The sequence below is a fragment of the Periplaneta americana genome, chromosome 6 (genome assembly GCF_040183065.1).
Source record: "Periplaneta americana isolate PAMFEO1 chromosome 6, P.americana_PAMFEO1_priV1, whole genome shotgun sequence".
Classification (NCBI taxonomy): domain Eukaryota; kingdom Metazoa; phylum Arthropoda; class Insecta; order Blattodea; family Blattidae; genus Periplaneta; species Periplaneta americana.
Window position 1 is genome coordinate 141,059,807 of NC_091122.1, and position 26,612 is coordinate 141,086,418.

The window sequence follows — 26,612 nt, forward strand, 5'->3', positions numbered from 1 at the left end:
CAACACAATAACAAAAACAGACAACAAACATATGTTCAAAATATACAGGAAACTCACTACCACGGTAATACACATACACAACACCTCCAACCACCCCACACAACACAAAAACGCAGCATTTCGATCCATGATACACAGACTCATCAATATTCCTATGAGCCAACAAGACTATAAGGAAGAAATACACACTATCAAATATAAAGCACAGGAAAATGGATACAACCCCAACATAAGAGACAACACCATAAGAAATACTAAACACAAACAAGAAAACGCAACACAAACACAAGAACTAAACAAATACATCACACTAACATACGAAAACAAGAACACCTACAAGATTGCAACATCTTTCAAGAAAACAAAATACAACATTGCACACAGAACACACAGACAAGACACACAAATAAATAAACTTAACAGGTGTATACAAACTATCATGCAATAGTTGCAACGACTTCTACATTGGACAGACTGGAAGATCATTCCAAACACGTTACAAGGAACATATCACAGCCATAACCAAATTACACAACAATTCAACCTACGCAGAACACATCGCAAACTCCAATCACAACTACAGCAACATAGACACTGGCAAGAAAATAGTACACATCCAGCCAAAAAACCAGAAACTTGACACTTTAGAACAATATGAAATTTACAAACATACAAAAACACACAACTTTTCGACACAATCATGAACACACCCCAATACAACAGGAAATGAGAAGATAGCGCGGGACCTTCACTAGGCTTCGGACAATGATGAATACCACTTCAAAACTAATCAGCCAGGTAATTTTCTCATATTAACACAGTAAAGAAGATATAAAGTTAATAAGTGAAAAAACTAAAACCTTGCACTATAAAACAAATTAATTAAACTAACTCTTAACAAATATATTGATAAACACAAAAAACACGAACCAGCATGTTGAGTGCCCAATTTTGATACTGAAACTGTTTCTGTGTTTTGAACCACAAATAAAAAGAGCATTCATTTCATGTGATTGTCGCCATGGTTAAAATTTTGTTAGTTGTGCTATTATAGTGAAGTGACTTTGAAGTTCTTTCACCTCATTAAAATAAATTATGAACTTGAAATTTTGGTCACAAAGAAGATAAAAAACTATACTATGTACCCCTTTAATATTTTAGGGGATAGAAACTGTAGTATTTACTCTTCTGAATTTTATAGGGGGATGAATCTTACACCCTTAGCCCCCCTCCCCTGCTGTTGCGCAACTGAAGATTTCATTTTAAAGAAAAACAATAAATGATATAGGTACTATCTGTAAGAATATGTTACCGTCTCTTGATACTCAAAACACAACAAAAATGTACACAATACTGATCAAGAAAATAATAGTAATTCCAGACAGAAGTGTTCAAAATGTAGAAATGAAGACCTTGAATCTTATACCATGTCAAAAAAAACACAATAATATGATAAACATATTCTCTCTGTGCAGTTGACATTTCAGTTCAAAAAGGCAATTTTCTTATACAAGCAGATAAGAAATAGTATAAGCTTTACAGTCACATTTTCTTTAAAATGGTTCTTAAGAACTCAATTCTAGCTAACCAGATTATTTTACTAGTCATGCATCATAAATTCATTTTTGCACTGTGATACATGATTAATAAAACCACCGATGAAGTGGTTTTCTTGTGTCATGTAACTTCTTAACATTTTTCCAAATTTATTCACTTTGTAATTAAAAAAAAGAAAACATTCTTATAAATATCTAAAAATAATACACAATTACATAATGTTTTCTACTAAAAGCATTTATCATTCAACTTCTTAACTAAAAAGGTAAAATGTAATGGCAAAGTCATGCCTCCTTACCCGGTTATACATAACAAAATTTATGGGTGCACTCTGCTCAGTGCTATCAGTAAGACAGCTGAGAGAATGCCACGTATCCTGATGACATGGAAGATCCATACTCTGTACTAAAACGCTGTCTTGACTTGTCCCATGGTTTTGCTGCTCTCTGCTAGATAAACATTATTAATAAATTTAATTAATAGACATAATTATTATGAATAAATCATAGCTACATAATTAAAACTGATGGTGGTGGCAGTGGCAGCAAGGAGAGGACAATCGCAGTGACAAAACCTAAGTCATATAAAATGAAGAAAAACTATGTGGACAACTTTTTGTGTTCATAGATGGTATCAAGACGATTATATATTTTATTTAGTAAACATGGACCCGAAATATTTTTTAGAGCACTACAGGCCACTGAAGTGTTTGTACATTAGTACACAATTTATGGTAACCTAGAACACCACAGGAACAGTACTAATAATGCTTTATTCATTTTGTATATACTTTCAAAAGTATGACCACTAACTTCAATGCAATGCTATAAAAATGACAAAACAGGAATTACGATATGCATTCGAATATGTTGACATATCCTCTAATCACTGTTGTTGCTTCTGTAATATTAGTTGGGGAGGAATGGCAAAATCGACTCTCCATCCTTTAAATTTGTTCCAAAAAAGAATTATCAAAATTTGTCTATATAAACCTTTTGATTACCCAACAAAATTAATTTTTCAAGAATTTGGTGTATCAAATCTAGAACAAATTTATAAACAAACATTGCTGATTTACTTCCATAAAAACCACAATAAATTTAAATTTGATCCTCACGAATACCATACCAGACAAAATTACAGTTTCTTTCTAAATATTCCGAAATGCCACACAACTGCCGGATTAAAACACAGCAGAAGTTTTGGACCCAAAATATATAATGAATTAATTAGAGCTTACCCTGAGCTAAGTACACTTAACTCACATAGATTTAAGAAACAAATCAGATTAATTATTTAATTTTTTAAGCTAATTGAGTTAAAAATTGATACTCTAATATTTATGTACTTTTGTATTTTCTATTTGTATATAGACCCTATTATTACATGCTGTATTATTTCACCACTTATTAATGTTATTGTGCTCAATGAACTCTCTTAATTTTGTGATATATTTTGTATAACTGATCTGAACTGCGCCTGAGCACGAGCTTCTGCTCTTTCGGGCTGCAATGCCTAATGTAGCTCAAGTGTAAAGTATTAAATAAATTATTATTTTATTTTTTTATTTTATTTCGTCTTCTATTAACATACTGTAAATTTTGTTTTTAATGTACATTTATAACAAGCAGAAATCCAATGGCATCACAACCAATGACTTTGGAGGTGAAGTCAAAGATCGAAATTGACAACATACAACTTCCTAATAAAGCACTTATGACCCATGGACAATTAGTGAAATATGCTTTTTTTGATTCCACCTTTCATCCCAAGACAATTTTTCTTCTCTCTGCATAGTTTATTTGTACAACAAGGTTATTTTATTTAAAGAAGATTTTATTGTATATAAGATGCTATCAAAATCAAACCAGACTGTACTGGATGCTTTGGATTGGAGGCAGTGCGGCGTAAATGGTTGCAGAGGTCCTCACCATGATGCATCAGTCTGACAATTGGCATTAAGCTGTGCACACTGTGACATTTGCTATTCCCGGCTTTGTGACATTGTGTTAGTGCCATGATGGACTTGAAAATGGAGCAAAGAACGAATGTGAAGTTTTGCAATCTGCGATAGAGACCCCTATAACATTTCGAAGGGCTATGGTAACGAAATCATGGTTGCACTATGTTAGACAACCCTTTGTGGTGGCTGAATGGTCAGGCCTTCAGCCTGTCACGCAGGCGGCTCGGGTTCGAGTCCCGGTCAGGTCTGGGATTTTTCATCTGAGAAATCCATAGTAACACTTATGGCGGACAAGATCGCAGGTGGGGTTTATCTCGGGGTTCTCCCGTTTTTCTCCATATTAGGCATTTACATCATTCCGTCACCATTTCTCCATTTCGTTATCATTCCACAGCATTCATTGAATGCTGGCTGGCAACGCACAGAGAGTGCTGGCCTAGGGACGAGTGGGGTTGTTTGCTCGAAACCTGGATACACAGAGAACCTTAGTGTGGTCAGCCGGTGTGGGTTTGGGACTGTGCCACTAGAGGGTTAGCGCAATAGATCTCAACAGGTCGCAGTGCTAGGCCATAGTGCCCCCCTCAGTAAATTCCATTCCATTCCATTATATTAGACAATAAGAGTACTGACATTTTAGAAGAATTAAAAATTGATCAAATCTTAGAAAACATTCAAAGTTATATAACCAAATGGAGATTTCATGTTCTTAGAATGACTGTTGAAAGAATACCTTGCCAAATCCTAAAACCATCCACGAGGAAAAACATCTCGGGTCAGAAGCTAAGACAGATCATTAGGCCTAATACATTTGAGGACCATTTTTGCAAAACTTGCTAACTGAAAAAAACTAAATTTTCCAGGAGAGACAAAACACTATAGTAAGCAAGTTTTGCTGTATCTCTCACTTATAGCAGAAAGCAAGTTTTGAAAAAACGATCACACTTTGACACACTACAAGGAAGAGAAATAACCCAATTTTACTAAGACGCTTTGAACATCATGCAGAGGCCTGCCTTATGTTAACGAATCCCAAAATCTCAATTTTGCAAATTTTGCAGTTAGCAAATTTTTCAAAAACGGTCCTCATTTCTCCTGCCTCCAGACACATTAAAACTGCCAACTCGTACAACAAAAAAACTGCCACCGCCACCGCCACTGCCGCCACCACCACCACAACTATTATTATTATCATTATTATTATTATTATTATTATTGTTAAAGCAACTTATGGAATTACAACACGTAAATAATAGTACCCTATAGAAGCCTGTAAAATATAGAAATAATGTGAAATATTCATTGCAAAATAAAATAGAAAACAAGTTGAAGTGCCAACTGATATTAAGTGGGTTACTACAGAACAATGAATTGTACCAAGTAATGGTAAAAAATATTTACCTTAGTTCAAGCTATATTATAATATATAACACCTCATATCATTATAATTACCTTTGACTCGTATTCGACTTTGGTAATGTTTCATCACACCAATCATGAGTGTCTTCTTCAAATTTTACCTGGGCAAACTCAAGATTGATTGCACTCGGAGCAGAGTAGCTCAGTGCACGAGAATTGCCAATGTTGCTGCTACGAGAAAAATTAACAGAATGTAGTACTGGTTCCTGCATAAAGAAATCATAATATGTTGTACTGTGTTAATCAGGGCCATTTTTCTAACAAATTCCTGAAATGCGCCATTTCTGGCACTTTTTTTTGGCATATCCAGAAATAGCAGTTACTAAAAAGATCCTATTAGTTAATTAATATTATGTCTATTGCGTTTTAAGGCTACTTTGTAATCCATACTTTCATGTTTACACCCAAGACTTTTAATTTTGAAAATTAACTACTCACAATTTCTCTATTTTAGGTGAATTAAACATAATGACAGTGCAACAGTAATAGTGGCATTTTTCAGAACTATAAAAAGTGAGTCACGGAATTTGTTTTGACCTCCTATCGAGAATGAATTTATGATTTGACAGTCCTTTGATGTTACTCTTATCTAGGGTTCAAAACATCTTTCGATACTGCCTTATATATTTTGTAGACATGTAACGATCAATTACAACAAAATAAATACGAGAAATATCATAAATGAAATATTCTGCTGTTATTTGCGATCTAAATAAAGCACCTGAACCAAAATAATCAGCTCATGATCCTACTTCTTAAGATACATACAAGACTGATCATAGTCTTGGAAAACACAATTTAGGGTACAGCAATGTCAGGTAGAGCACCATTGTTTAAGTGCATTGTGACTGAAAAATAACTCTGATGTTAACACTTAAGAGAATATGTATCTATGATATATGATAAAAAAATTAATTTAAAAAACTCATTCATAAAATATAATGATTAACATTTATCTGCTATTGATTTCCCTAATACAAATCCTACCTATAGATGGCTATACAAGTATTAGGAATTTGTAGTTAAAGAATGTTAATTAACTGTCAGAAGATAAAATTGTTCATTTGATCTCTATGTGAAGTATTGGAATGCTAAAGGTAACCGTTCACTACATCGTATCGCACTGCCCATACGAATCGCACGCAACAGATATTTTAAGTGCAGTGCGTTCACTGTAACGGCTTCACCTCATCGCCTCATCGGATTCCCCTATTAGCTGTTTAAAACATGACGTCGTACGATATTGACATTACTGAAAGCAAAGGAGTTGAGGTTACGTCTATTAATTACGTCTGTTAGCGAGTAAGAATTTTTAATTGCTTCATGCATCTTAATTGAAGAGGAAGAAACGAAAGAAATATTGGTTACATAATATATTTGCAAGAAATGACTTGATTACTGTAATGGGAACGCCTCAAATTATATAATTCATCGCAATTTTCTACACACAAAACAAGTTTTCCGTCTGCCATTTTGGCGCGACACTGAACATGGCACAACATAATAGTAACAGTTGACCAATTAAAATTGATTTATTAAAGAAGGCCATGATCGCACGCATCGGAAAAGTTGCCCATCCGAGAAACGTGGATGGATTTGCCGTGAGGCAATGCGTCCGATACGATGTAGTGAACGCGGTTACATAACAATTACAGCAAAGATAAGTCTTTTTCCGATCTGTGCGATTCGTCCAATGCGTGTGATACGATGTAGTGAATGCTTACCTTAAATGTGTCATTATAAATTCAAATATACCATATGGGCCAGTTTTTGTTTTTTTTTTTCCCCCCTTTTCAGAAGAGGGAAAAAATGGTGAGGAAGTCAAACAAACACTCACTATTTTATATGCCAACCTGAATACTTCACTGTGAAAAATCAGTGATGTTTAACGAAGCATGGTTTCTAATGACTAGGTTTGTCCCAGTAGGCACAATAAGGTACATAATGGATGTACACCTAGAAACAGGTTTCACTTAGTACAGCACCATTCGAAAAGTGACACGGGTAAGTAACAGCCTGCATAGCAGTGATTCAGCATGTCAGCTTTCGACAATAAAATCTCGCAACCTATACATTACATTACAGATGGAATTCATTGGCTTACCTTATAATTAGTGCTGGAACTGTTGACCATCCTCTCTAATATACATTTCACATCTTTTGAAAAAGTTTCCAGACATATGCTGTATTTTGTGTCTATTCACAGAACTAAACCCTAGGCACATGATCTGTTTCATTCAGTTTATGAACGACTGTTGTCTTATAAGGCTTTAGTTTTAACAATTTCGTTGCTTTCCAAGCTGATGTCTTGTATAGCCTGTCTGTCTAGCCCATAGCCTATGTCATCAAGTTTTTCTTCAGTTGGAATGCAATTTATCCACCTTCTTTTTTATTTAAAAATGAGGTGGTTTCTCTCACTTTCTTCACTAAATTTTGGAGAGTTGAATCAGGTGGTTGTTGAAAGCAAAGATATTTCTGTAGAAATATAGGCCGACACTTTTTGTACGATTTCTTCGTAATATACATATCATGAATGAAGATTTGCTGTTCTAATGTGTATTGCATTGCCACAAACTAAACTGAGCTGCATTGAATGAAGTCAGCTGTACATTAATGCTCTAACCTTGACGTCCTTTCAGACTGTGTTATCTGTCCATACTATGCAACACAATACCTTTCCACACTTGTTCCAGGGGAAATGTACACACTATTTCCATGGCAGTCGTTTTCAATCTGTAACAGTAAAAGGCTGACGGCACTTACCTAAGCAAAACCTGTTTCTTGGTAAACACTCTGTACAATATGTGTATCTGTGTATTCATACTTTACATTACAAATATCATAGTATTAACATTCTTCATAAACAAAATTAATTATTAAACTGAACATTTTCTCACCACAAGCAAGGAAATGAACATTATGTTTTTCAAGTTCTGTAGGCAGCGCAGAATTCTTCTTGAATCTAATACTAGTACTTTTTCTCGACTTGTGAAACAACTGACATATGAGCAATAGTGTAAGAGGACGTGATACCAAACCTATTTTTTTTCTCACAATGTAAAAATGTGATTAGATTTCCTCAGTACTCTTTGTTCATGTTAATACATCTACCAGCATATAAAACGACCTATTTTTTTCTCTGAAAACATATTAAAAAACGGGATGATTCTTACATTTAAACTATGAGTGAATTTTTAGAATTTCATAGGCACTATTTAATTAATGCAAAAAAATAAATAAAACTTTTTAGCTTCCATGATAAAGATACATGGATAAGGTTTCATTAACATTCGATGTGTCCTCAATGGACATGAAAAAAACTCATTACATAGTTGTTCTGTAATGTTGGGCTGTTCGTCTTGTATTCTCACAAGTACAGTTTACCTAATCTTAATTAGAAAAATGATTTATTTCACATTTTTTATAAATCTTTCGCCTCTACTACCAAAATATGAGTCCAATTTTGAGTTTAGAGATTTGTATTCTATGACCTTCTTTTACAGAGAATTGTCTTGAGAGAACTATTAACATTTATCATACCTAAATTTATTTTCAATAATCTTTACCTTCACATTAATTTAATCAAATGAGATCTCATAATCATGCTATTTTAAACGACCCTTTTTTTATTTTACTGTATGGACGGAATGAAGTTCAAATCTAATTTGATGTCTGACTGACTCTATCGTTACATCCTCCTGAAAACATGGTTCAACACATGCTCTTGTTTTAATCTAAATTTAGAGCAAATATAAAATAACACTTTTAAATGTCTGCATTTTTCAAATTATTCATGCACCTTAATATTAACATATAATAGTTTCATTTAATTAAACCAAAATAATGAAATTTACTTCATTCATTCCTTGAGACATGTTTTACATAAAAATGAAACTTAATGTAAAGACCAATATTAATATAACCTAGAACACAAATTATTCAACCAAGCCAAACTTAAATCACACAATAAAATTTCTAACAAATAAAAATAAAAATGAAAAAATAAACACACATATTACGAAGTAAATGTTGGGAAATGAAAACTATTGAATGAAGAACATAATATATATTGTCGCTGCGCCTCCAAAACCTGCTATATGTTTTTAAAAAGATTTTGTAGGACAAAGAAAAAAGTATTGCCACTTTTAATTACCTTGACTTTCCGAGCTACTCTCGGTATAATTTCAATCATTACAAGAAAAATGATGAAATTATACCGACTTTGAAAATCAAGGGAATTAAAATTGGCAATGCTTCTTTCTTTATCCTGCAAAACCTTTAAAAAAAACACATAAGGGATTTTAGAGGTGCAGCAATGATATATACAGTAAGTTAATAAATAGAAATTAGTTCTTTTCAGTTTTTTCACAGAATCTGCCATTGTAACATAATTTTAATATACAAATATAGTCACATTCAACTTGAATTAAATAAAAGATTTAAATATGTTAACATGTTAGAGGATAGTTTTATCACAGATTTAAAGTGCAATCAACAACTCCTAATTTCTTCCTCTCTTTCTCAAAGTAACTCTTAAGAAGAAGTATCCCATGAATACCTTCGGTGTAGTCTGATTGTTTCTATAATTAGTCAAAAATATATCACTCATCTCTCTCCCTCTGTGTAATAATGACAAATTTCAAACATCCAAACACAACATACCGTGCATTAAGCAAGCTGGCACGCTCCTCATGGTGGGCAGATTCACCAACAGCATGGCTATCTGGTTGGTCAGTGCTACACTTAGGGAGAGATGAAGGGGAAGAAGAAAGACGATAGTAGTGGTGAGCTGACATAGTGCCACTTGCCACAGTAGCTGTGGCAGTTGCACCAGTGGTAGGGGCAGACTCAGAGTGGCCACTGTCAGACCTGTCATGGGTTTGCCAACAGGTTAGTTACACACAGAGAAAGAATAATGTGGGAGCAACAAATACTCATACATGCTACTAAAGTACTGCCATTAAAACAGCTAGATATGTTGTAAATTGTAGCAAAGGCTGCATAATTTTTGTGTTAGTAAAGTAACACATGTAATTCAATTATTAATTAGGTGAATAGTCTGGTGTTAAATACAAAAGCATTTCAAAATATGAATATAAAACTGTACTTTATAATAATGAGGGAAAAATTCCAATAAAACCAAAATGGAAAACTGTAAAATTATAGGTATTATCGTCAAAGTCACATACATTTTTCAAGGTATGCTTAAAAGCAAAATATGTACTTCAGTAAGGTTATAAAACCAAAATCACAGTAGCTATTATTTGGAATTAATAGCCTACCTTCCTTATTATACTAAACAATGTTTATATTACAAAATTAGTGTGTAGTATCCAATATTAATATGTGACGAGCATAGAAAATTAGGATGAACATCACAATGATAAACATTTCATTATGGGATCATCAAATATGAATATAGGCCTACATATATATGCGCATATTATATTACTAAGATGATTTATATAAAGATAAATCGACGAAGATGATCTACTTTACACCATCATATTCACTTAGTTCTTTTCATTAAAAATAAGATTCATCACAGAATCTAGTAGGCCTATCACACATTACTACTTTATCTAGAAGGTTGCAAGCTGTTCTGTAATAGAGGATACATTCTAATACAGCCATATTAAAAAAATACACGTGAATACTGAAATACGAGGAAAATTCAGAACTTGTTAAAAAAAGCTGTTAATACGATTTCATAAAAGGGCATAAAATCATAATGTTGCCCAGAACTTTCTAAATTACTTTACATATGAAATAATACCATGCAATAAATCATCATGTAATAATGATTGGTTAGTACCTATTGCGTTCACTTAGTAGTGAGATATGGCAGTTCCATCCACTTTCCAATCCCATTTTTTCTGAGAACACTCGTGATCGAAGCTCATTTTCCTTGCTGAAGTGAACAAACCTAATACATGCCCGCTCCAACTGTTCTATCAGCTGGACCTACAGTAAAAGTTCATTTTTCAGTATACAGACATGTTAGTAAGAAGTAATCTATTCTCAAAGCACTACTTGAAAACTGACAAAGTATCTCTCCATTGCCACTGATTGTGAATAACTATGTCTTTTTTCTTTTTTTTTATGTAGTATTGTCTAAGATTTCTTTGAACTGGACACAAATTCTAAAGAGTAAGAGGATCCTGACACTAAAAATGATGTTAAAAAATTTAAACATCAATTCTTTCTCACTTGTTTTACAACACCTTATAAGCTCTCTTATCAGTGTGTTAGCATCAAAAGGACTAACAATGTGGCGATGGCAGTGGTGAAGAGGTGGTGAATAAGAACATGAATGAAAACATATTGACACTTTCATATCATCTTCTTCATGTGGCAAAACTATTTTTGAAATGTGTAACATTGAACAATGGTGAGTTCTATTTAATTGCTGGATCTTTTCGAAACACTCTCCTTTGCATTCTAACTAATTTCAACTTCTGGAAACTACTATACCATTTTTGGGTAACTGCAGAAACTGTCCTTTTAGAGCTGGAAAATAGATGATCAGATGGAATGAAAGGACATCATGTGGATGAGTAAGAAACAAAAGGTGCGACAAATGCCAAATCATCCACAAAAAGCATACCATCTAGCTGGAGATTTCTATTAATTCGTATATGTTTAAGACCTGTTTCAACTATTCCTTAATGATGGTATTCATTTATTCATGTACATGATGGACAGCAGAGGCAAGAAACTACAAGTTAGTCAGACCTCAGATTTTATTTCTCTGCATTCTCATAATTTATCTCTAATTTTAACTGCAATTAGATTTGTTTTATAACACTACTATGGATCAGTGCTACAGCACTGGGCTTATCAGCCAGGGGACTTGGGTTCAAATCTGCTCTATCATGATTTTATAACTTGTGTTGGGCAGGCCAGGGATCCAGGCAACACAGGGGTTTCCTCCAGGTACTCCAGTTCACTTGCGACATCCGAATGATTCTCCATCTCCATTGTTCATTACGTGTAATGTGGACTCTCTGCATATGGTGCACTCTGGATAGTATCTGATGAACTAAGTGGTCTACACTTTTTGGCAATAGTGACATCTATGAGTCTGCTCGTACAGTTACGTCAAATAACGACAAGTTAAGGGTCCTGTCATTGAACAAGAAATATTTATTTTATAAAAGGGGCATGCCTGGAAACAGGTTTCACTTAGTACCGTTCAAAAAGTGATATAGGCAAGTAACAGCCCACTTGGCAGTGATTCAGCTATTCAGTTTTCGATAATAACATTTCACAACTTTCATCACATAACAGATGCAATTTATTGGCTTACCTTATAATAAGTGTCCTGCACCATAGTGCCATGATCTAAGGTATCATGCCTAGGACTCATATTATGTACTGCACACTGTTTCGAGTCTTCATGAGAGAAAAAATTTTCTCATTAAATTTCGGTCAGTGTATGGGATCAATTCCCACCCAACATCATAATAAATTTGGAGAGCTAGGAGACGGATCTAGTCTATGTCATGGAGTTTTTTTTATTTAAGAAGCGATTTATATCTTTTTCATTATTATTATTATTATTATTATTATTATTATTATTATTATTATTATTATTTAAAAGTGAGATGTCACACTCGTGAGTATATAGCCTATCATAAATGAAGATTTTCTATTTTAATGTGTATTGCCTTGTCACAAACTAAACTGAAACATACTGAATGGAAATCAGTTGCATATTAATGTTCTTTGACGTACCTTCAGCCTGTTGTAAGTCCATACTATGCAACATAAAACCTTCCTATGCTCAATCCATCGATCTCTAACAGCAAAAGACCAATGGCATTTACTTGAGTGAAACCTGTATCCTGGCAATGCTCTGTGTGTATATACTACGTATTTTCTGTAAGATTTTTTGACTAATATCTCTAACAACTCATTTATTCCCGTTAACTCTGTGAAATGAGTAATTAAGTCTCTGTTGAATTCCCGGTGTCTTTCTATTTAAAGTTTCACTGAAAAATAGTCACCATTATTGCATCTTCTTTCACGGAAGCAAATTTGTTCTTCTTTAATAATATGATCGTCATATTTGTATAGTATATTTTTTATTACATCAGCATAAATTTTATATCCTGTAGTTATCAAATATTTCCTATGTAATTATTCCAATTTCTTCTTCTGATTTTCTTTTTAAAGATGGGAATGATTAGTGAATTCAATCGATTTTGAGGTAGGTACAAAACATATTCTAAATTCAATTAAAATTAAAAAAAGAATACATACCATGTCTATTTGAGCTTGGTATTGCATAGTTACCATACCAATAAACACTTGATTACACTGCAGCTCAAAGCAACCCTCCACATCATTTACATAGTCCTCATGCACATCATTTCCAAGGAGAGAATCTGTGTCATATAAGATTGCATTGTTAATGAAAAACAGTATGTAACAACATATTTAAGAATTCATTACACATTACACTTCTTTCAGTCCCTTTTTAACTCATTTCACTAGATTTTAATTACACTTCTCAATTTTTTTTTTTTTTTTTTTTTTACAACATGCAAATATGTTTAAAGTCTTGATAAAATGAGATTCAGCAGATATGGATATGGATATTTATTAATAATGGTTCACAAAAGTACATAAATTTAATAAATTACAATTAACATATAGGTACACGAATAGCAATTATACGCAATAAATATACATTTAATACCTAATTTTCCATCCTATATCTATTTCAATTTATGTTGGCTTTAACTTGCACTTACACACAGTTTTAGTGCAAGTTTCATCCAAGCGCGTTTATTTAAAACAAAAAAAAAAGACCTTAAAGCTTATTTACATATTACTTTTTTTAAATTTTTTAACTCTACAATAAACAAGTGTAAATCAATCTTTCCTGTTGCTCTATTTATCCAGTATTATGTTTAAATTTTTAGGTCTTATTTTACATAATAACTTACTATTTCATAGGTGAGCAGATGTCGACATACTATAAGTCATGACCTGAAATAGCTGAATCGGTACATTCAATATGTAGGTTAATCTTTACTCATGCAATATTTTCTTGTCAGCAGAATTGTTTGCGTAACTTCTATGAAGACTACCGCATACATGTTTAAACACAAACTTGACAAGTTGCTTACATAATCAACCTCAATTCAGTTTCATCATTGTACCACATGCACTCATTTTCGATTCATTGCTATTATGATGACTAATAAATTTAATAAAATTAGATTCATCTTGTAACACAAATCTAAGAACACAAGTTCTGAAGGATTGTAAGTCTCGTTCTTTTTGTCATATCAATTCTTTATGTCCTTGACAATTCACAAAATATGTCCAATAAAAATTCTTGATTTCCTTTCAATGTTTCATTTAAGCTATTTCTCTGAAGGTTTTTACATTCTCATTACACGAAGGAGATAAAGTATTGTGAGGAAAAATATTTTGAGATTTCCACAAACATAGACGTTTATATTATCCTTGACAATGAAAAAGTGACTTTTGACATGCAGTCTGTATACGGAGATTTCTTTTTCCAAATTACTGGATATATTTCGTTCATATCCAATCTTTACAAATTTAATGGAACTCTCTGCATCAAAATCCACAGTTAATTCCCGATTTACCACGAAAATCGTCTGTAGCTGCATTTAGATTGGCAACAGGCCACAATTGTTTGGCCAAACACCTGCACAGAATTGGAATATATCAGTCCCCTAACTGCCCATTGTGCAACTCAAACCAAGAAATGGATTCGGAACACCTCAAAATCTGTGCTTCAGTGGCTGGTCATGATAATATCTTTGAAAAATATTGGAGTGCAAGAGGTCAAATGACTTTATTGTCAAACGCCTGGCATTAGAAAACAACAACAACAAATTTAATTAAATGATCTAAAATGATACACACAACTTGTCATTCTTACTCAAAAAGTACAGAATTCACGTTGTTTGAACACTGACAGAATAAACTAAACTACAAGAAGTGAAAATGGAACTCATACTTTACTACTGTACACTTAAAATACAGAAGTAACTGAAGCAACATATTCAAAGAATAGACCTTCTTCAAATACCAAAATTAATTTTGTCATGCATTCTGAAAGCTGCTTAAGAAATGTTTACAAATTATAAACTACCACTTAGGATTAATACGTGAAGAGAGGACAACAACATAATCCTAACCATTTGTGAGAAAGTACAAGATGTGTTAAAAGTGATCATAGAACATTTTGTGCTGTAATATTTATAAGATTTTGATGGCTCAACGTACCTTTTTAGCTTTGATTAGTGGTAGAGATGAGAAGTAAGTTTTATTAACTGAATTTATTCTCCATTTAATTACATAGAAAGAGTTAAGTTTCTTCTACATTTTTTGTTATTTAACATTGCGAAAAGTCATTTGCAAGTGGATGCTTAAAATACTATTTGTTTTCATTATTTTATAATAAATCATCATTCTACTTACATACAAATATTGAATCTTATAAGGAAATAAATGCTACTTTTTGTTTTCTATGACAGAAAAGAATTACATTCACAACCTAACATGGAAAGCCACATACCTGTTGAATGAAAATGACCAAACATTCCCTTGCTACGTGGATCCAATACATTACGGAAGTCCCAAGCAAGTGGAGTTGGACTCCGATGAGGCATGTACAAGTGCTTGCTGTCAGCAGGTAACTCAAGGTACACTTGTGATAGTTGACTATTTACTCCACGTGTCAAAGGTCGATATGCAAACGCAGTACAGTATGCTGTAAGGCTAGTTCGCTGATAAAAATCTTGTACTTTCTTTCTGTGAAATATATAATTAACGAGTATTAGTTAGTGTCTTAAAAGCAATTTAAAGTATGATTGCAGTATCTTGTGGAAGATCAATAACAGTTTGTCACAGGGAGAAGACATTGCTGTCACTAGAAACATCAAAGGTCAGATTTTCGATTGCCTGTTTTGTGACACAGGCCTACGTTTTGGCTAATTATTGTGTGTTATGGAGGGAATTCTCTTTAGTGTTTCTTAACTCATACTGATTTGCCCTCAAAGATAGAGAAATAATAAACTGCATCATATATACTTCACACTGTCAATTGGTAGTTAAGGAAGGGTAATAATTTCGTTCACAATGCACAATGAATATTTATGGACAACAGCATAATGAGACACATTTTTTGTTATTTAATGATACATACACAAACAAATCTCAACTAAAACATATTACGTGTATTTTTCAATTCCGACATTACATTATTAATTTATTCTTCTTTTTTCTTCTTCTCTGTCTGATGTAAGGGTGTGTATTTCAACTGTAGCACTTAGGCACAAATGTCAATTGTGCATTCCATCAGCTGGAAATCAACCCAGAAGACCTAAATTTGACACAAGCATTACTCATATCATAATCGAAATGGACTGGAGCTGACTGGCATTCGAGTTCGTGAATTTCAGGAACCTTTCCATTGCGTCTAGTAAGAAATGGCTATTGTTTATTCCAGATCATTTTAATTTGGTATTAATTATATATGATATTTCAATACATTTTTAAATTAAGTGTAAATTAAATGGTTAAAAGTACTGAAAACAGCATTGTCAGCACTGCTTTATTGTATTATAGCATTCATATAAGCTCTTGCTAATTTATAATACTCTTGCGGCATGCCTTTGATATGACTGATTCTGCATAGAGTATCACTGAGGTTCTGAATAATAGCGCATCATTAATGAAATTAAAAGGGCCGGAATTCAGCAACATTTTACCACTCACATCGAGCTAATGACCGGATACCATAGGCCACTGCTAGGCAGAGTCGAATTTCTTACTGTTTAAACTGCGACCTTAGTATCCATTTCAAAGACTTTGTGAAACAGAGGTTTCAGTCATAAGTGCGGGGCTGGAAATCAATCTCTTTTGCAAGTAATAATATAAACGTCAAAGTAAATTATTAAAGATATGTGCATTTTATTCAATATATATACAGGGTGTCTCATTTATCTTGACCACACTCTAAATAACTTTGTATGCAAGCACCAAATGAAAAATTGTTTCATATAAAAGATGTACAACTGAAAGGGGGAAATAATACTGATGGAGAGACAATCTTGTAGCATTATTTATTAACGAGATACCAGTAATAACATTGTTTTTTTAAATGGCACTATGTATTTGCTATTCAATATTTCAATTAAGGTTGTCAAAACCTTTCCAAAAATGTATCACAGTGGGCTATTCTGATAAACAGAACATTAATAAACGGCCTTGAAGGCCTGGGTTCCTATGCACAATATGAAGTTGTTTGACTTTAAGATGGTGTAAACAATACGTAGTACATTGCAGGTGATACTCAGAGTCGTGTAACCCATTACACATAGCTTTGGTTTTATTCTGCTGAACACTGATGACTGAGTGAGTGGTCTGTGCTACATTTGGTTTCATCTATTTATTGTAAACCAAAGCTATGTGGAGTGGGTTATACGACCCTGGGTATCTGCAATGCAGGTTTACTACATATTAAATAATTTCAAGGGAAAAATTGTTCCGGGGCTGGGTATCGATCCCGGGACCCTGCGCTTAGCACATGAATGCTCTACCGACTGAGCTACCCAGGAACTATACACAACACCGTCACAATTTTTCCCTTTATATCCACACAACTTAAATGGGCTGACAAGACGCCAGAAACCCAACTTTGAGTGCACACAAACTCTATGTGACTTAAATTGTGGCGAACAGACCTACAGTAATGTATATATTATGCAAATCTGGCTTTCAGGTAATTATTCAAGTCTGCTTCACAGGGAGCTATTACCAGATGCTAGATGAATCTTCGTATTATTCTTTTAATTTATCTATAATTTGCGGGAAAAAAATGATTTGCGTATCTTTAAGGTCCAAGCCCAGCCCGAATCCGACAATAAGTGAATTTCAACCCGAGCCTAGGATTGGGCCTAGGCCCGTGGGCTTGGCCCGAGCACGTGCAGGCCTCTAATACACATACAATTTTTAGAATATAGGTACGATGTCCATAATAAATATTTTGAAAATCAGTTTACCTATCTGCAGGAGATAAAGGACAGAGGTCATGGCCATCCCAGTAATCAACACAAGAGTCCAGGATGATGTCAGCTGTCCCTTGAGACATAAGTTGTAGATCTCCATGACTCTGCTCCCTTACGACCACAGCTACCATATGTGGGAAAGGGAACTTCAGTTTTGCCATTGATAAGGAACGGGCAAACTTTATATCCCGACGGACCACTTCTGGCTGCTACAAAACAGTCATTATATATGAACATTAATTTAATAAAATCTCGAAAACACACACACACATAATTCAAAATGCACATTTTTCAAAAGCACAATAGCTGAAAAATTCATTATAAGGGCTCTCGTATTCAGTATACATATTTTTTGGTTCCATATGCAGGAAAATCAACGATGGCCAAAAATTTCTTATATGAAATAAAAAAGGTGTGATTGTTGGCTATTGTATTATTGAATTTATTTGAAAATTAGGTAAACTCAGAGCTTCTGCAGATATTTGGCTCTGAGTATAATTGGATGAAATCTGGTTCCAGAAAAAACATTCATAAACACATTTTGCAAGATTTTTATCAGAAGTGGTGCTAGGGAAATTCAACAAAAAGGAACCAGGCTTATTATTATGTGTCATACCAGTTAGAATTTAAAGATTCTATACAATTTATGTTATTATGTAACTTGCAGTTCTTTCTAGTTATACCAAAAAAAAAAAAAAACTTCCTAATACAAAAATTTACCTCTTAATGTAGCACAGTTGAAAAGAAATAAAAAATCAAAAAGTTTTCAAAGTCTGTAGTTTGAATTAGTCAATTATGGTATTCTCCAGGAGATTGAAAAACAAGAGAAACACCGTCATTACAAGAAGTTCTAGCTTTTCTTGCAATTTCTTTGCATTGTGCAAAGCCTGAATCCACAAGCAGAAGATGTGTACTCTTAACATTTCCAACATTGATAGCAGATGCACAGGTGTTGCACTTGGCACTATGAAAATGAGTCTGGAAGTACACCATTTTCTGTGTTATTCGTGTAATAGGCCTACTATAGGTTTATGTTCTTAGATTTTAACATTCAATTTAAAACATATGTGAACTCTAATTAAAATGAAATAAAGAAAATACTAAAAACAAAACGCAAAATAAACACACATCAGTACTTAAAGTAGTTTTAGAGGAGGTGATGTATCCACTAATATAGGTAAATACAGGAAGGGTGGCAGCGATAATTTCAACAGAATTAATAATTATTTACAACAATTAACTTCAAACTGGAATAGGATACAATTTAGAGTCTATTTAAAAATTGCAATTATAAAAACTAGAAATAATCTCTTACCATGCAACATAACATAAAAATTACACTAACATAAGGTTATTCATATCTTACATTTATTTAAAGAGTAAGACACTTACAGTTAACATTGTATCCGAAACTCATAACAGGAGTCACAGCTTCTTACTCTTCCTTTCTTTCAAGTGTTGGACACTTTGTAGTCCAATATAATTTGAAACAGATACTGATCTCACACATGTCTAAGGAGTCAACAAGGTATGAATTATGTCTATCCCGAATTATTAGAAGTTGTTTACTCTTTACATGAAAAATGTATAACAATTTAATTAAAATAATGCAAAGATCTTTCATTGTATTCATAACATGTAATTTAATATAAACTAAACAAAAACTGTTTAGGATAAATGTTGTTGTTACCTAATGCTGGACTTTGGCAACGAAGCCATGTAAAGGTATATTTAATTCATATTTTTTCTTATTAATAGTATACTATATCGGCTCATTTCCCAAATTTCGTAAGTGTACCTGGCTCATAACTGCCCACACAATATCACAACACAGAAATAGAATAATGCTGCCACCACCACAGCTGTTACTTTTAAGAGCATCATATAATGAAAAGTGCTCATATTTTTCGAATTACCCTTAGTCAATAATTATGCTAACGCTGGTGGCAGTAATATTTTTTAAAGTTCCTGTTTGAGTGCTGCGAAATATATAAGATGCAATAGTTTAAACATGCTTTCAATGACACCTACATTTCCATCCTCACATCTTGCACTACTACCACTGTCTCTATCATGCCCATAGCTGCCGCTGCCATCAACATACATTTTGAGTGCAGCAAAATATATAAGATGCAACAGTTTAAATATGCTTTCAATATAACACCTACATTTCTATCTTCAATCCACCGAGTTTGCTCTGTGGTAGCATGTCTGTCTCCAGACTAGCCGGTCTGGGTTCGATTCCTGGTGCTGTCAGAAATTCATGTAAAATTTCTACCTCGAAACTAGGAGAGATGGCGTGCACAATTTCTAATCACTAAATTGTGCACCAATATGCCTGGATTAAATCCCAAATCTCTCTGCAGTGCATATGAAGAGAAGGCATATGTCACTGTTGATAGTGATTCGTCCGTCGGATGGGAACATTAAGCTTGGAGGCCCCCTTGATGCTATTCGACAGGAGTGGTCTACGTGCCGGCATCGGGTTTCCTCTTTTCCCTTCCTCATTTTCATCATCATCCTCACCCATTCCCTACACTACACTTACACGAACACTTACACATATGCTCACCATAGTACACAACATAACTCTTCACAGATACACATCATGCATAACGTGGCCCACCAAAGTGGGTTACAGTCCTGACATCTATCCGCAGTATGCAGAACCCGAATCATGCAAGTGAAGCAGGTAAGCATTAGACACACACAAAAATTTCTATCCCAACATCTTGCATTACTACCATGCACACAGCTGCCACTGCCATCCATATTTTAAAATATAATTGTTACAAAAAAATCATACTTACCACATGCCTAAATGTGGACAGTTGCTCCTCCAATCTAAAAATGTTCTGAGCTTGATCCACGAATCCAATCTGTTTAGCCAATTCACACAGGCATCTGTCATCAGTACAAACAATCTAAGTAAAATTAAACATAACATGTTCTCATAGATTATTTAGCAGGAAGTGATAAACTGGTTACTAAATCAACTTACTCATGTTCAGTTCTTAGCAGGAACTGGAGCATTCTGCTATTTTTTTTTTTAATATCTAGTGTAGACTGCATAAGAATGAAGGGTTATAGGCTCCTTTCTTTAAGTGAGGATAGTGATTGTAGTAGTGGTGATATATTCCAAGTTGTCAAGATTTCGATTAAATTGAAGACCTATGATAAAAATCTTTTGTATTCAGTAAAATTTTGCTGTTCATTAGTGGAAATTCAACGAAATCCATTAGATGGTTGTCTTAAATAAAACATATGTATGTCTGCTTATAATCTAAACATGTATCATGGCACCTACAGATTTCAATTAAATTAAAGTCCCTGTAATATATGATTTTTCCCATACAGTAAATTTACTGGTCTTTAGTGGAAACTGAATTAAATCCATCACGCAGTTGTCTTGAAATTACATTTTTTTTTTTAATTTAACGTCTATGTAACCTATTTCAAATAATCCGGGATTTTCTCAATTTAATTTTTTTTTTCAAATCCACTTGTGGAACTCCAAGTATTAAAAAAAAAAAACAACAATATAAGACGTATATCAACCTTAAACTGATGACATAAAATTACAACTATTTGGTAAGCACATAGGCATGAATGCAGAATTCTTAGTTTATTGTGATCAAGGGTATTACATTATGTTTCTACTTCCCTTCAGACTTGATATCAATGCGAACATTTGACAGATATCAATAATTAACAATTGAATTTTATGTGCAATTAAGTGAACTTAAAGATGTTGCAATGTATTTCCCAAGTTTTAATTTTGTTTCTAATGATATATAACGCAACTACATTAGTTTAGCTTTTTTTTTTTTAAACAGAGGAGAGGCTCAAAGGCAGTATCAAAGCCTCGTTTACTTCCTTGCATCATCATCATCAAAATGATTTTGTTTAATTCATACAAATCTTATGTCACGTAAGTTCTACAAACTTCAGGGAGAGAGGGCAAAGAATTGAGGAGAAACAACAGCTTATCTAAAGATTTCTGCGTATACTTGTAGTATTTAGGTGAAGTAATATTTTTTACAAAATGTTATGCAATCAATGTACAGTATAAGGAACCAGACATAATAAGAATAATTAGGGAAATAAGGATTAGGTACTCAGAACATCTATGTAGGGCACATGGACAATATCACAGTACAAAACTTACATTCACTAAACCACAGAAAATAAAAACGTTTGGGCAAACACCAAAAAGATGACTTTATGAGCAGATGGGGTGGAGTAAGCAGATGTAAAAATATGGCAATAGACTGAGAGAAGTGAAGCATCACAGGAGCAATTAAGGCTGGGAAGCAGCTATTGAAACAATGATGGTAGTGGTGGTGGTGATTGTTGTGGTGTGATGATGATGACGATGACGATGATGATGATGATGATGATGATGATGATGACGACGATAACATTAATCTAAAACATTACCTACTTATGTAGCCTGTAACATGAATGGTTAACGGCAAAGAAGTGGATGCCACGAAGGAAAAATAAAACAGAATTTGGTTTAGACAATAAATCCTTACCAGATCTAGCCATTTTTGGTTCATATTTTATAAATTCATAACTTTTTCTGTCATTGGCTCATAAAACTAGAAGAAACTCCCTCCCCAACTTATAAACTTTCTTCACTTGTCCATTCCCAATATCTATACCCAACCAATCCTAACACAGATTCACTAACACTTCGTAAGTTTCCCATGACTGTTCTTTTTCTTGCTCTCCAATTTCAAAAAAGATTAAATTTTTCTTCCTTTTCTCACCTTCGAAGTATTTCACCTTACTTTTCAACATATTATTCTTTTTTTCTAGATCTTCTAACTTCTTATTAATTATGTCAAAGCTCTCCCTTAAGCTTGTGGGACCCATTCTAATCAGTTCTTTCACTTCACTTTCTTTTCACTTCTGATCGACTTGCGCACACTATTTCGCTTTGCTATGTTAGCAGGCACTTGGTCACTCACAACTTACATGTCACACTGCTAGTTGAGGACTGATATACATGTATGTGAACTAAAAAAATAATTACTTAAAAACATACTGTATATCTCTTTTTTGGATTGAGGTAATATTAGAAGTTATAGACATTTCTTTTCATAGAAATTACGTTTCCCAGGATACATGAAGTGGAGATAAGTGTATGATATGCAAATACATAAAAATGTTAGTTAACATGATTTAACATTCCATTTAATCTAATTCCATACCAACATTTCTCTTTGAAGCACAGTGACGCATTTGAATTCAAAAAAAGAAAATAATCTATGCAGGATCACGTGCAAGTTTTCATCTCACTAGGGGCAATTATTTTTTTGATACTGATGATTGTAATAGACAGTTAATTTTTTTGGAGTAATACTTTGTGCTGGTTATCTGTCTCCTAATATACTGTAACGAAACCTAAGTACATGGAAGACATACATAGTTGTGAATATAATATGTTTAAAAAAATTTACAGAATCTATTAAAAAGTAAAAAGACTCTGATTTCTGAGTAGGGTGATTCTCCCTAAAACCTTACCCCCTGTGGGCGCATCTCATTCTATATGTATTTTTGTAAGTAGATTCCAGAAAGAAAAGTGGATTGTTATAAACAGTAACAAACACTTCCAATTTCCAACAATAGTATAGATGCATTTTATGCATGCTCACTCACATCATACATCATGCAATACAACACAAAAAATGACAAAATTTGTATCAGTTATTTATGAAAAATGGAGACTAACCATAAGGGTGACTACATAACACCAGAAGTTGTATGCTTTGTAGAAAATTATTTTTTACCTCTTTATTTAAAAAAGTGTAGGAAGGGTGAATACTTATATTTGGATGTACACATAGAACTTGTTCCTTTTGAAAAGAGATTAGATCAGAATAAGTGTTGGAATTTCTGGCACCAATATTGTAAATTAACCTTTTATTAGAGTTATTATTTCTAGAATTCTAATGAGTTATAACATTCTCTATACCACGAAATGAAAATTTATGAAAGAATATTCTAATCACATATCTCAGTAATGATGTAAAGAATGTAAGTTCAATGGCACAGAATTAATTCAGTACTTTCTTCTTAACATCAAAAAGTAAAATTTTGCATTTAATTTGGAATTTAAAGGCTTGTGTATTTGTATATGTATATATGTGTGTTATATAATACTGAATCAAATCAGAAATAAATGAAAGGGGAAATTATAGAACAGAGAAATTTTGGTTTCATTCATAAACACTAAGTTCACTTCTATAAATAAATTCAATCATGTAGACAGTACTTATTTCGTAATTATACCTTTCACATACGTATTTACTAATTTAACTACTAGTGTTATGTCAAATTAATAAATCACTTTTTTTTTCTGTTCACGAATTCACTATAATTACACTAGACCTACTACCGAAAGGGACCACGTCAACTACTTTACCTGTTCTTTTTTTCATTTGTCCCATCTAGGTAGGTGATTTGAGACAGGCCGAAACACGGGTGAAACAAGGTCTGAGCACAGTACAGTTCATGCAAGCATTTCTACTCTTAAGATAAACAATCAAATACTCTAAGTTAAGTTGGTGGAAGGAACTTCTAATGAGCTACAATCATAAAGTAACAATGTCACTCTGGTATGTGGTATGTAAATGCGTCACATGACATCAACCTGCGATTTATTCCAATTCTTTTTTTCTTTCAAGCAGCTTACTTGCTTACTTTACTGCTCAGAATCCATATTTTTTGATAACATGCTGTGTATACTACCATATTTGGCATTATGTCTTATGTACGACAGCAATTAAGAAGATAATCATTTCATCCAATTCAAAATGAACCATTTTGTGCAATTTTGACCTAAGAGCTTCAAGTAAGTTGACGTTATTTTTCAAGTAACAGCCTTATTTTATGTACAAACTTTATAAATAAATCAGAAAATGAACAAACCCAGTCCCTAAGACATGACTGTACACAGACAAACAGACATGTAGCATATCATCGATATACTTAGAATAGTGAAACATATATTTCTATAGAGATATTGATCTCGAATTTTTTCAATTTGCAACATTTTCTCCATACTTCAAATAAGAAATTAAAAATAACCTCAAAAAACATAAGTATCTACCTTCTTTCACAACGTTTACACAAATTAATGCACACACCAGCAAGCCTAAAAACAAGTCATTACATCAGCAAATCATTTCACTTTAATAAGTTTTCATACACATGAATAAGACCATTTGAATAATGATGTAAATGCTCCACTTCCATTATTTTACGCAATTTATCATCTTCAGTTCATGAAAGTCAACTGCCAACCAAGTCTAGAAAGTACAGAAAAGCAAATTATGGAATTCTAGTTTATAGGCCTCAAACCAATTTAGCACTTTTATACAAATTCTATTTACTTGCAAAAGTTCTCTTCAAATTTTCTATACAGAATTAAGTAGCATACACGGGATAGAATTTATAGCATATATTACTGATTGAAGTAACAATTGAACATTAAAATCAAGAGAATTTCGCTATTATGACATTAAGGTGAAATCATTCCCAGAGTTAGTCAGAAGAGGAACAATTTGTTTTAAATAATTGTCAGTCTGTATGATTTTTGGTACTGTTACAACTAATAAAAGAATTACCAATTATTATATACTACAAATTAATCTTTATCTCCTAACAGTCTACACTTGGAGAAAACCTAATTCTATATGCTATCTCAATTTACAAGAACTCTGATGAAGCTACAATATTTACACCAATCTAAAAGTATGTCATGCAAACACAATGGCACCCTTCAACATCTTAACATGAATCTTGCATCATACTTCATAATGCCTGAAGAAATAATTACATGCAATTTTCTTAAAATAATAAATAAACTCAGTAAGATTGTGTATATCCACGACATACTAAAACACATGTCTATATTAGAAAATTGAGCATGTATAATATTTTAAACAAAAATGGAAAAAACGACAGTGGAAAATAAATTACCATCCCAGTGAGTAATACCGCATGAAGGTTGAGTGTTAAATAGATATAGCGATTTTTTTCTTTCTAGTAATTAGGGAGGGGAGTTAGGAAAATGTTAGTATAGTGATTTTAAATATGACAGACAGTTAAAATTGAAGAACAATATATATTTTCAAAAAGTTATAATGAACAATAGAATATACTGTAGGAAAAATAGTATATTGTTGCAATGATTTGAAAAATATAAAATGTAAAAGGCTAAAGTAGAAAGAGTGAGATTGTATGTAGGAAGACTGTTATTATTGATAAATTATGTTAGGAAGAATAGAATGTAGGAAGGAATGTACCAGGATTAGTGGAATTATTAATTAAACAGACTGCCAGGATTTTACATAATTGTAGGAACTTTATATTGGAACCCATATACAGAAATGTGGTGGTACGTCATAATTGTTACAAGTATTGATGACAAATATTAACATATAATATGTGAAAAAGTCATTAAAAATCATCAAGTCAATTTTGAACAAACCGCCATTTTATGTTTTTCTTTCAATTAAAGACAATTTTTTTTTTACTAAAAATTATTATATTTCATGTGTGTAATTCTATGTAATTTTTTAATGTATACTATTACTAATCTTTAG

The 26,612-nt window shown here is 33.0% G+C and overlaps 1 protein-coding gene across 11 annotated transcripts in view; it reads right to left on the minus strand.

Moving 5' to 3' along the window:
* The window catches only part of l(2)k05819 (transmembrane protein 94-like protein l(2)k05819), a 72,350-nt gene that overhangs the window by 14,245 nt on the left and 31,493 nt on the right, over positions 1–26,612 (minus strand). For 8 of the 11 annotated variants that reach the window (XM_069829115.1, XM_069829112.1, XM_069829114.1 and 5 more), the window contains 8 exons: positions 20,805–20,898; positions 17,989–18,203; positions 15,501–15,736; positions 13,202–13,326; positions 10,752–10,900; positions 9,599–9,805; positions 4,970–5,107; positions 1,856–2,006 (listed from right to left, as the gene is read on the minus strand). In XM_069829115.1, the coding sequence (XP_069685216.1) occupies positions 1,856–2,006; positions 4,970–5,107; positions 9,599–9,805; positions 10,752–10,900; positions 13,202–13,326; positions 15,501–15,736; positions 17,989–18,203; positions 20,805–20,898 (1,315 nt within the window). The remainder of the gene's footprint in view (positions 1–1,855; positions 2,007–4,969; positions 5,108–9,598; positions 9,806–10,751; positions 10,901–13,201; positions 13,327–15,500; positions 15,737–17,988; positions 18,204–20,804; positions 20,899–26,612) is intronic. The other 3 variants (XM_069829117.1, XM_069829118.1, XM_069829120.1) reach the window with 3 other exon arrangements.